Source organism: Poecilia mexicana, unplaced genomic scaffold (genome assembly GCF_051168715.1).
Source record: "Poecilia mexicana isolate PSO_F unplaced genomic scaffold, ASM5116871v1 scaffold_15, whole genome shotgun sequence".
NCBI classification, from domain to species: domain Eukaryota; kingdom Metazoa; phylum Chordata; class Actinopteri; order Cyprinodontiformes; family Poeciliidae; genus Poecilia; species Poecilia mexicana.
The window spans coordinates 4,472,779-4,485,584 of NW_028263384.1; the positions used below are offsets into that span (position 1 = coordinate 4,472,779).

At 41.2% G+C, this 12,806-nt stretch overlaps 1 protein-coding gene across 1 annotated transcript in view; it reads left to right on the forward strand.

The window, feature by feature from the left end:
- The window catches only part of LOC106908205 (protein kinase C epsilon type-like), a 218,712-nt gene that overhangs the window by 196,398 nt on the left and 9,508 nt on the right, over nucleotides 1–12,806 (forward strand). The window contains exons 12-13 of the mRNA XM_088013482.1: nucleotides 6,403–6,541; nucleotides 8,042–8,230. Coding sequence (XP_087869608.1) covers nucleotides 6,403–6,541; nucleotides 8,042–8,230 — 328 coding nt within the window. The remainder of the gene's footprint in view (nucleotides 1–6,402; nucleotides 6,542–8,041; nucleotides 8,231–12,806) is intronic.

Sequence of the window (12,806 nt, forward strand, 5' to 3'; positions counted from 1 at the left end):
AAAATCTTCTTTTCCTTTCGGCTTTTTCCCTTTAGGGGTCGCCACAGCAAGTCATCCGTCTCCATGTAACCCTATCTTCTGCATCTTCTTCTCTCACACCAACTACCTTCATGTCTTCTTTCACTCCATCCATAAATCTCCTCTTTGGTCTTCCTCTAGGTCTCTTTCCTGGCAGGTCCATCCTCAGCATCCTTCTACCGATGTAGTCAGTGTCTCTCCTCTGTACATGTCCAAACCATCTCAATTTGGCTTCTCGGACTTTATCTCCTACACATCTGACATGAGCTGTTCCTCTGATGAAATGATTCTGATCTTATCCATCCTTGTCACTCCCAAAGAGAAACTCAACATCTTCATCTCTGCTACCTCCAGCTCTGCCTCCTGCCTCTTCGTCATTGCCACTGTCTCTAAACCGAACAGCATTACTGGTCTCACTACTGTCTTGTACACCTTTCCCTTCATTCTTGCTGATACTCTTTTATCACACATCTCACCTGACACTTTTCTTCACCCAGTCCACCCTGCTTAGACACTTTTCACTTCTTTTCACATTCACCATTGTTCTGGACTGTTGACCCTAAGTATCTGTACTTAGGGTCAACTCTGGGATGAAATCGTTCACTTTCTTTATTTCTGTTCCCTGTAACCTCATGTCTCCACTTGGGTCTCTCTTGTTAACACACATGTATTCTGTCTTGCTACAGCTAACCTTCATTCCTCTCCTTTCCAGGAATGAATCTCTCGAGATTTTCCTCCACCTGTTCTCTGCTCTCACCACAGATTACAATGTCATCTGCAAACATCATAGTCCATGGAGATTTCTGTCTAACCTCATCTGTCAACCTGTCCATCACCACAGCAAATAGGAAAGGGCTCAGAGCCGATCTTTGGTGAAGTCCCACTTCCACCTTGAACTCCTCTGTCACTCCTACAGTACACCTCACCACAGTCTTACAGCTATAATACATGTCCTTCACCACTCTAACATATTTCTCTGTTACTCCAGACTTCCTCGTGCAGTACCACAGCTCCTCTCTTGGAATCCTGTCATATGCTTTCTCTAGGTCTACAAAAACACAATGCAGCTCCCTCTGACATTCTCTGTACTTTTCTATCAACATTTGCAACACAAAGCTTGCATCTGTGGCTCTGTGGGAAGAGTAGCTGTCCTGTGATCAGAAGGTTGTAGGTTCAATTCCAGCTTCCTCCTGCCACATGTCAATGTGCCCTTGGGCAAGGCACTTAACCCCAAATTGCTTATCTGCATGTTGGTGTATAAATGTGTTTGTGAGTGCGAATGGGTGGATGTGACTCTAGTTTGCTTTGAGTGGTCAAAAATGATTGGAAAAGCACTATATAAGTTCAGTCCATTTAACAGGAAATCTGTAGTATATTTTCTTGGCATGAAACCATACCTCTGCTCACAGATGTCCACTTCTGACCTCAGTCTGGCTTCAACTCTTTCCCATAACTTCATCGAATGACTTTATACTTTCTACCTCCCTAGTTGCCACAATTTTGGACATCTCCCTTGTTCTTGAAAATTGGTACCAGCACACTTCTCCTCCATTCCTCAGGTATCCTCTCACTCTCTAGGATCTCATTGAATAGCCTTGTCAAAAACTCTATTGCTGGCTCTGCTAGACACTTCCATACCTCCACAGGTATGTCATCTGGACCAAATGCCTTTCCACTCTTCACCCTTTTCAATGCCTTCCTGACTTCATCCTTACTAATCTTTGCTACTTCCTGATTCACAGGCGCAGCTTCTTCTCCTCTTTGTTCTCTCTCGTTTTCTTCATTCATCAACTTTTCAAAGTAATCTTTTCATCTTCTTATCACACTTTTTGCATCTGTCAGTAGAGTTCCATCTTGATCCTTAATCACCCTAACCTGTTCTGCATCCTTCCCATCTCTATCTCTCTGCCTCGCCAACCTGTATAAGTCTTCTCTCCCTCCTTACTCTCCAGACTGTTATACAAGTCAGTGTATGCACCTAGTTTGGCCTTAGCTACCTCTACCTTCATTTACACTGCATCTCCCTGTACTCTTGGTGACTCCCTTGGTGACTCCCTTGGTGACTCTTCTTGACTGCTCTCTTTCTCTGTATCCATATTTGCACTTCCTTATTCCACCACCAAGTCTTCTTGTCAACTTTCTTTCCAGAAGACATACCTAGTACTCTCCTACCTGTCTCCCTGATAACATGAGCAGTAGTCATCTGGAAGCATGTTCTGGTCACCGAGAGCTTATCTCAACTCCTCCCTGAAAGTCACACAACATTCTTCCTTTTTCAACTTCCACCACTTTGTCCTCGGTTCTGCCTTTGCCCTCTTCACCTTTCTCATCTTCAGAGTCATTCTACACACCACCATCCTGTGTTGTTTAGCAACATTTTCACCTACCACCACTTTGCAGTCACTGAATTCCTTCAGATTGCCTTGTCTACACAAGATGTAATCAACCTGCGTGCTCCTACCTCCGCTCTTGTATGTCACCCTGTGTTCCTGTCTCTTTTGGAAGAAAGTATTCACTACAGCCATTTCCATCCTCTTTGCAAAGTCTACCACCATCTGTCCTGCATTCCTGTTCTGGATGCCAAACCTGCCCATCACTTCCTCATCACCTGTTCCCTACTCCAACATGCCCATTAAAATCTGCCCCAATCACCACTCTCTCACCTTTGTGGATATTTTGCATCACTTTATCTAACTCACTCCAGAATTTATCCTTCTCTTCTAATTCACATCCAATCTCTGGGGCATAACCACTAACCACATTGAGTATCACGCCATCAATTTCTAACTTCAGGCTAATCAACCTACCTGACACTCTTTTCACCTCCAGAACATTCCTGATCAACTCCTCCTTTATGATAATCCCTACACCATTTCTCTTCTTGTCCACACCATGGTAGAACAGCTTGAACCCTGCTCCTAGACTTCTAGCCTTACTGCCTTTCCACCTGGTCTCCTGGATGCACAATATGTCCACCTTTCTCCTCTGCATCATGTCAGCCAACTCCTTAGCTTTTCCTGTCACAGTCCCAACATTCAAAGTTGGGACTATAGAACACTCTCAGTTCTACACTCTTACCTTTTCTCTTCTTTCTCTGTCTATGAACATGTCTTCCTCCCCTTCTTCTTTGCTGACCAACAGTAGTCCAATTTCCACTGGTACCCTGTTGGTCACCAGCACCAATGGCGGTCGTTGTTAACCTGGGCCTCGACCGATCTGGTATACTGCAGATCATATTCTTGACTCGCATGTCAGATTTGGCAAATGTTTTAACCCTAACCCTAATCCTATCCCCCTAACCGTAGCCCTTGGGACCGGCACAAAAGACACCCTTTTTGTGGCTGCATTAATTGTAGTTAAAATTGAATATCAATTATTTGCACTTCTGTTTAATCAAAATTAAGTCAGTGGCTTCATAAGGCCCCCCAGGGCTTCAGGGGCCCATATATGCCAATATGTTAACACAGAGTACAGATACATAAATGTAACATTTGTATATTGAGATTATCAGTGCTTCTAAATTTGATTTAATGGTTTCAGCATACATAAATTAAAATATTTTAAATTGTTTAAGATTTAAATTTAAGATTTTAAGGAGCTGGCAAGTTTACTTTGTAGAAGTTCAAAGAACAATATTCATAGATAGATTTTGTTTTGTTACCCTAGCTATAATCTGATGCTGTGACTTTAATCTTTGAGTTTGAGCTCTGTTTGTTTACAAATACAAATTAGTAAACTGCAATTATAACTGATTGCTTTTTATGTTGGCCAATTAAACTACTCCCTTATCCCAAATCTCACTAAATCTAACACAGAAACTGTTACAGGTTCTGATGGTTTTAGCAGCAAGAGTGGCCCCAAGTCAAATTCTGCTCCAGGCCTCATACAGCCTTGGGCAGCCCTGCATGATGAGTTAACCCAGAGGTTCCCAAACTGTGGGGCGCGCCCCCTAGGGGGGGCGCCGTGTCATTGCAGGGGGGGCGCGGGAAGCCGTCTGGATGAAAAAAAAAAAACATGAACACTGTATGCGCTGGGTTTTTACCTTAGAATGGCCTGTTATTCCTATGTCAATTTGATACAGTAGAGGCTTCCACACTTCCCATATTTGTGTCCTCTGTCACTTTTATCAGCAGGTAAAACTGTTTAATCAGTTGTTAACATGTTGTAACCTGTTTTTCCAAGCCGCCTTTAAACGCAACATGAGCGCTACGACGCTCGCGCTGGGTTTACACCTGTGAAGGAGACCTGCTGCTGCTGGGCGGAGCTACGTAGGTTTGTGTTAGAATCACGGCAGCAAACCAGCAAAACGCAAAGAACTTTTCACAGTTTTTCCCTCCAAACTAACCGACTGAGTTGAGTAAAGCTGTTGGATGCAGGTAATGTTAGCTAAAAGATGACTAGCTAATATCAATACAGAACCTTAAGCTTAACAAGTACCTTGTAGGCTACCAATGTTGGTGTCTATTTTCAGCTACGTACCCCAAAAAGTCGATCCCGCCCCCTCCCCCGTCACACGCGTCGTTTCTACCAGACAGCCATTTGTAATCCATAGGGGGTGCGCAGAAAATGTTTGGAAACCACTGGGGGGGCGCAGAAGAAAAAGTTTGGGAACCACTGAGTTAAACCCGCTGCACTGCACAGAGATGTGCAACAAATGAAAGATTTAATTCAATGCTGCTAATGTGGCTTTAGTCGCTTTTCCATTTCGTGTCTGTTGAGTTTTTAATTGGGGCCACAGAAACTGTTGCTCAAGTTTATTTTTCAGATCTTCGCGCGCAGCGCTCATTAACTCTGGCTGACTAAGTGGACAAAGGATTTCATATGGTTTGTTGCATCACGAACCTGAAAAATAATACAAAAAAAAATAATAATAATAATATAAAACCAGCGTGATGTGTGACTACAAGGAGAGTGCGAAAGCTCCTCCCCGGACTGAACCTGCATGATGAGGTTAGCGCTGGCTGGTTAATCGCTAACGCACCGGTTAACCGGGACCACATACATAAACTTTAGAGTGAAGACAGAGCCACACGCTGGGCAGTGTGTTGAGATGTAAACATCCCACATAATTGTTTGTTCACAAAGATAAATAATTCTCACTGCTCCCTCAACGTGCACCTCTGAAAGCGCGACTACAAGCTATTCCTGCGGTTCACATAGAGCTGCGCAACCAGAGCTAACGGGGTGGGGTTTAAACTCTTACCTTGATATAGAGTTAGCCAAAGAAAAATTATTCCACACATGTGGTTAGTGTAAATATCTGTACAGCTCAGCCTGTGTCCACTTTGAGTGAAAGGAGGCATGCACGATCCGTGCTGATGTGAACTTCAAAGCTCATTCAGCGCAGAGGCGCCAGCTGTGTGATTTTTTCTGCTCTCTGGCTTTAAATGCATAAACTATAAACTTATATTTTAGGAATAGCCTCAGAGCAACAGCCTGGAGGTTTGCTCGTTCTTGACCTCTGAATCCTGAAAGGCAGTTATTGATGATATTGTTTACCATCCACTGACCGCAGCACAACCTAAGGCCAGCTTGGCGTCATCTGGCATGCTGTGATATTTGTTTTTTAGACCTGAAGGATGTTACCATACCAGGACATACCAGGTTGTTTACTTTGCACAATATCCAGATGCCTCCGTAGCTGCTGATAAATGTTCTCATTTACTGGAGAGAGAAACATAACATGGTATCTGGGTAGGAATGAAGGATTTTAACCATTTTTCTTTGTTCCGATTCAGCTTTTGACTTTTTCTCCTTTGTTTTAAGTTTTCTCACTAAAAGTTTTCTCACTGCTGCTCCAAGGGAAAAACCTCTTAAAACATGATGGGAAAGAAAAGAACAAGCTCTCCACTAACAAATCCTAGCAGCTCCTGATCATGGTTTCCAAATTGTTTTTTTCTTAATGTTTATTTTTAGGACTTACAAAAACAGAACACTTGCATAAGACCCCGGTGCAGAAGCACGCTTGCTACGGCTCCTCCGCTGCCTGCCAGTGCGACCGCGCTTTCTGAAACACGACTCTGGACTGAATGATGCAGTGACTGCAGAGGAGTTGAGATTTTTCTAGAAATAAACCATCAAGCCAAGAGTGGCTGTTTTCACGACCAACCCTGTCGTCTGTCAACACCACAAAGTCTTATCTCAGAGACTTCTTTCTGTCTCTTTCTGTTTTCCCTTTGTGTTGTTCAGCAATCAACTTTCTCTTCTGCAAGTTCAAATCTTTTGGCTCCCTGTGAGAGTTGTAGTGAAGTTATTTAATATGTCCCTCAGATATCCAGTGTTTCATCAGAAGCATCCATGGAATCATATCACATTGGATTTATTTTGCATTAAATATACAGAAGTGAACAGTGATTTGGGGTAATTGTGTTTTTTGCTCTGCAGAGACCTGAAGCTGGACAACATACTGCTAGACGCAGATGGTCACTGCAAACTGGCAGACTTTGGGATGTGCAAGGAGGGAATCCTGAACGGAGTCACCACCACCACCTTCTGCGGGACGCCAGACTACATCGCACCAGAGGTAAACGGTCCTAGAAAATTACACAGTTTGATTTTTGGGTCATTCTCTGAATTTGGTGCATTTTGTGTCTCACATGTTTATCTGAAAGATTTTCATATTATGCAAGCCACATTTTTGGAGAAAATTAATAAATGGAATATCCATATTTTAAAAATTATGTTTTGAAAAGTTGTATGGGTTGTTAAAGACAAAATGTACCCCAAAATGTACTGAATTCAGAGAATCACCCTTTTAACTGCTTTATATCAGTTTCAGTCACACAAAGCAGTCATGCTTTGTTTAGACGAGCCGTCTTCCCTGGTGTCCACTGAATCCTTCCTGGAAGGTTAGATTTGAGCTGGATTACGTTGAACCCAAGTTCAATGTAATTTCACTTCTGATCAAATTCAAGAAGTTACAAGTGTTCACATTGACTGCTGGAGAATTGCAACCAGCACTGTGCTAGCTAAAAGGTTAGCTATGCTAACCCCAAAACACTAAACAATTGTTTCTCTAACTCTAAAGTGCTAATTTCAACTCAACTTGTAGATGTCCTTGAAAGACTGCAACCTTTGCTCACCAAATTAACTTTGTCAGATTATTGAAATGTTCTATAAAATTCTTAGTGAGGAGAGGAAAAGGAATGGCTGCGTTAAGTTTTCAACCACTTCAACATAAATGTCTAATTACTTGAAGAATTCAAGATAACCAAAACTTCAACATGTCAAATTTTATTTAGCCAAAAGTCTACTAAACTGCCAAGTAAATTAGAGCTTCAGAATTTATCCAGACAAATTGATTTAGGGGAAGCTAAGGGTGCTAAATATTCACCTATTTAGCGGCTTAGCCATCGTACACCTCCATTTATTATGAATATATATTTTTAGGAAGTCTAATTTTTATAAAATGTGAATCATCAAACCCTGTAATTAAAGTTACCAGAAAGAAATCTTTCTTTCTACTTTCAACTGTTACTGCAAGCTATCCATCACCTGGCTTCACCTGGAGAGGTCGCCAGTCCATCACATGGCAACACAGAAACAGACAGAACAAACTACCATGCGCACACACACTAAAACCTAAGGAGAATTTAGATAGATCAATCAACCTGACAGTCATGTTTTTGGGCTGTGGGAGAAAGCCAAAGTACCCAAAGAGAACCCACACATGCACATGGAGAACATGCAAACTGAAAGACGCCAGGCTGGGAATTGAATGCTGTGCTACCAACTGCAATAATAATAGATATGTGTGGAATCACCTCCAGACATTAATTGGGCTGGAAAGATCTGATTGCTCCATTTATCCCTTTCAAATATTTTTCTTATAAAACTGAATGGAACTCTGACCCACGACAGCATTAGCATTCCCCTTAGCAACTTTTTGCAAACAGCAGAAAACTGTTATGTAACTGAGCTCAAAAGCTTGATTGTTTACCAAAACCTTGAAGTGGAACAGGTCAGTAAGTTTAGAGAATAATCACTTTGTTGAAATGCCTCTGTTTCCTCTGCATGTGATCAGATCCTTCAAGAGCTGGACTACGGTCCGTCGGTGGACTGGTGGGCTCTGGGGGTGCTGATGTATGAGATGATGGCGGGACAGCCGCCGTTTGAGGCCGATAACGAAGACGACCTGTTCGAGTCTATCCTGCATGACGATGTCCTCTACCCAGTGTGGCTCAGCAAGGAGGCCGTGTCCATTCTGAGAGCGGTCAGTAGGAGGCGTTGCTCCTGTTCAGTGGCTTTAGTGTTTCAAAGCCGCAGAGGTCTTGAAGCTTCTTAAAGGGCCAGCATTAAGTATTTTGCTTTGTAAATTAGAAGTGGGCTAGGTCCACTCAGACTTTTTGCGCAGCTGAATCGTTGCCATGGAGATTAAAGGATTTCTCATACATGCATGAAAGAATCAAAACAACACTGCAGATATGTTTTCTTTATGAGGAAATAACATTGTAACATGATGCAAAGCTCAAAAAAATATTTTACATGATAGTGCCCCTTTAAGGAAGTAAGTTTAGACCCAGTTCCTGATCCTGGATCAGATATTTGCCTTGTAACTTCCTGTTTTTTCCATTTATCTTTTTACTCTATGTATCTGCAAAATCTAATTAAGAAAACGTCAAACTGGTGATTAAAGTACAGCTTAAAGTTAAATTACTGAGACAAAATCAGTCTCAGCTAAATATTCGGCTAAATAGTAATGTGTACAAGCGTAGTAAGGATTTCCCAGTGGGGATTGGGATTTTTTTTTTATAGCCCATTCTGCTACAGTGATAAATTCAGTTCCATCTAGAGATGTGCCGATCAGGTTTTTTCCTGCCGATTCCGATTCCGATCACCCATGAGGGCTGATCATGGCCGATCACCGACACCGATCACATAATTATTATTATTTTTAATCATAAGCACTAGCGGTTACATTATGTGGGAAAAGAAACCATGAATTCACCTTAATTTAGACAAAAATTTATTTTTAATAACTTTTTCCAAGAAAACAAACAAAACAGGCATTGTGCAAATTGTACTCCTATCAGGAATACTATTCTTTAACAGACTGAAAACATATGAAGGCTCTGAAGAGGCTAAATAATGCAAAAAGTCAAAATAAAACCTCTCAACATTGCCAAAAAATTCAGTATAAAACTTAACATTCAAAGGCAAAAACAGGCTCCATTACAATAAACAATCCTGAGTTACTGAATGAAAACTTCCTGATAGCATGGCTAGCTGATTCCTGCTAGTTCTGAGTGGCTGTTTCTGACTGAGCGGAGTAATTATACTGAACAGGAAGGAGGCAGAGGAGATCGATTATTTTTTCAGAGATTATTTGTCTCATGTTAGGACAGCGAAAGTTTTAATACGTACGTAAAAATAAAAAAAATTAAGATGCTGCAGCTTTAAGCAGAGGTTCGGTGTGAGAGTTCACTACCAGGTGGAGCAGAAGCGGCGCTCCGCCTGTGAAATATTACTACCTGTAGCGCGTAGCAGCGGTTCAACAGCGAGAACAGAACCAGAGTCTTACATCGCAGCTCGATTACTTAAATCACAGGTGTCAAACTCCAGTCCTCGAGGGCCGCTGTCCTGCAACTTTTAGATGTGCCTCTGCTGCACCACACCTGAATAGAATAATTAGGTCATTAGCAGGACTCTGGTGAACTTACCTACACAAGGAGGAGGTAATTAAGCCATTTCATTCCAGTGTTTTGTACCTGTGGTACATCTAAAAACTGCAGGACACCGGCCCTCGAGGACTGGAGTTTGACACCCCTGACTTAAATCATTTTGCGGGTTATTTGTTTAGCTTTCTGACCGTCATGCTAATCCGGGTGAGTGTTTGTAGCTGTGCGCTGCTTTACCTGCTATCTGATCGCTCCATATTTCTTTTTTACTGCAGTGAGCCTCGATGTAGCCAAACTCCGTCAAGTATGGCATTGTTTTATGCCATATTAGATTCGTCGTGTTGATGCATTTTGACGTGTTCACACCCGACCCCGAGGTCATTTTCCGCCGCAACACGAAAACTTCTCTATTCACTCAGTGCGTTATAGTTCCACAAGATATCGCTTAGGATTTGTTGCTGCGCGTTTGCGCAGTGTGAAGGACAGAGGAGACCAGCTGCACAGGCAGGCTGCGACATGAGATGCAGGTGATCGGTTTGTGTGATCGGCAACAAGAGACCGTGATCGGCGATCAACACTTTTTCACGAAAATCGGCCATTATGATCGGTGGCCGATCGACCGGCACACCTCTAGTTTCATCTATGTTCTTTTAAATCTCAGTTACTTTATGGGAATCTGTTAAATCTAATACAATAGGACACCAAATATCAATATTACTTATTGTTATTCTTCTTGACAGTGACAGATATCTTTACCCAACAGGGGTCTGTGCAGGACAGCCTGCATATGCTGCTGGAGCTGCAACATTCTCACATAGTTTTATCATCTGTTTGTGAACAGATACCTATGGTTCACAATCTGTTTCTGCACGCTATATGTTAACAATTTGCTACTGCTAATAGCTCCAAATTTCATCTCTCATTCTGGAGTGGTTTGCTGATGTTAGCATATCTGCTCTTTTAATCAGTTGATAATTCGAAAAGCAGCATATTTAGATGCATCTTCGGTTGATCCTATGCTGACAAAGTTATAGTCAAAGTGGTTTCCTACATCATGAATTTGGCAACTCCCTTTAAATGTTATAACATTTCATAAATAGCGTTTCAGCTGTGGTCTTCAGCAGCCTATATAGTTGCATCACAAAGGAAAATAACCTGGGATATTTTTAAAAATACAGATAGGAGTTTGGATTTAGTCTGGTACTTTGATATTGACTCGATATATGATTTCTAAATGCTGTAACGTGGACCCTGTTCTGATACATGGGATAGGATCCCAACATTCCTTAAACTTTAATAAATGAAATAAGATACAAACATATGGAGTTAGTTTTGTTTCACAATTATTCAATAAAAAAAATGTCAAACAAAAATAGTAGTATTCAATCAAAAAAAAATTATGTCAAACAAAAAAAGTAGTATTCAATCAAAAAAAAATCATGTCAAAGCAAAAATCACTAAGTTTTTTTTTTTTAACTTTTTTTTTGTTGTTTTTGGTTGAGTCTCTTTTTTTTGGTTGAAACTTTTTTTTTGGTTGAGTCTCTTTTTTTGGTTGAAACTTTTTTTTTGGTTGAGTCTCTTTTTTTTGCTTGAAACTTTTTCTGAGTTTTTGGTTGAATTCGTTTTTCTTGCTTATACAACTTTATTTGCTTTGGGGAAGCTTACATGAACATTCTGGGCGGGGCTTAAGGACGAGCGATGTAAGACGTGTTCCGATTGGTTAGCGCTGACTAAAGCAGATGACTCCCTGAGATCTCAGAACTCCGTCCCGAACTGCAGGGCTTCGGTGACGGGACACAGAATGTGAATGGTAAGTAATCTTCACAAAACTACACCGTTTAGCAGCTTCTGAAGTGTCCACCCTGTTTCAAAGAAGAAATCTTACACAACTTATGACGACAGTCACATATTTTGTCTGCCGCGATCCCCGGTAGCATATTGTGCTAGCTAATGTTAGCACTAGCTAAAGTTCATAAACTAGGCTTGTGTAATATTCGCCTGTCTTTATGTTGAATTCGTTAACCAGCGCACCTCTGTCGAGTGGCATTAAGCGTGGAAAATACCAAATATATCTGGAGGAAATATCTGTTAAAAACTGTTGTGTAATCCTCCGTGTGTGTGTGTGTGTGTGTGTGTGTGTGTGTGTGTGTGTGTGTGTGTGCGCGCGCGCGTGCGTTTGTTTGTAACAGGGGTCAGATTTAGGGCTAAGGTATGAATTGAGTTTTGGTTAGGGTTAGGGTTAGGTATGTGATGGGTAGGGTTAGGAAAAGGGTAAAGGTAAGGTTTAGGCTGTAGAAATGAATGGAAGTCAATGGAAAGTCCCCACAAATATAGCAAAACAAACGTGTAGGTGTGTGTGTGTGTGTGTGTGCGCGCGTGTGTGTGTGTATGTGTGTGTGTGTGATGCAACTGAAGGACTTCAGGCCACATGACAAAGCCAGCTCCTGTTCAATGACATGAGAAATGTCTCACTGCATGTGAATTACACCACAGCTACATAATAATGTTAATTTTCCCTAAATTAGATTCTTAAAAGTCTACATTTTATTATGACAAAATGATAGACATGACTATTTATGTGATAATATCAAGAAAAAAATGCAGGGATATACTAATTTTCCATTTAGCACTGTAGGACCACAACTTTCAGCAAATGTTTTACATGAGAATAGTAAATTATAACTAAAACTGTTCATATGCAAGAACAATTTGAATGAAAAGCTGAGTATTCAAGAACTTAAAATGGCTCTGAGCCACATGAATTCTGGTAAAGCCTCGATGGCCTACCAATTGAAATTTCCAAGAAATTTCCAGATAAATTACTGACCCCCTTCTTGAAGCATTCAATGAATCTTATGAAAAAGGTATCCTGCCTCCATCATTACGTTTGGCAACTATTTCTCTTTTGTTAAGCAGACAGAAATGGGTTCATATAGACCCATTTGTTTAATGTCCTGTAACACGAAAATTCTTTGCAAAGCTTTGGCTCGAAGGATTGAAACGCATATTCCTAATTTAATCTCAAATGACTGAAACGGATTTGGTATTGGACGCCAAGCCTTTCACAATTACTCTCACCCCACCCCCATTACTAAATATATAATATGCAAAACAGTTTGATATGGATCACGCCTTGCTGTCATTAGATGCTGAAAAAGCTTTTGACAAGAT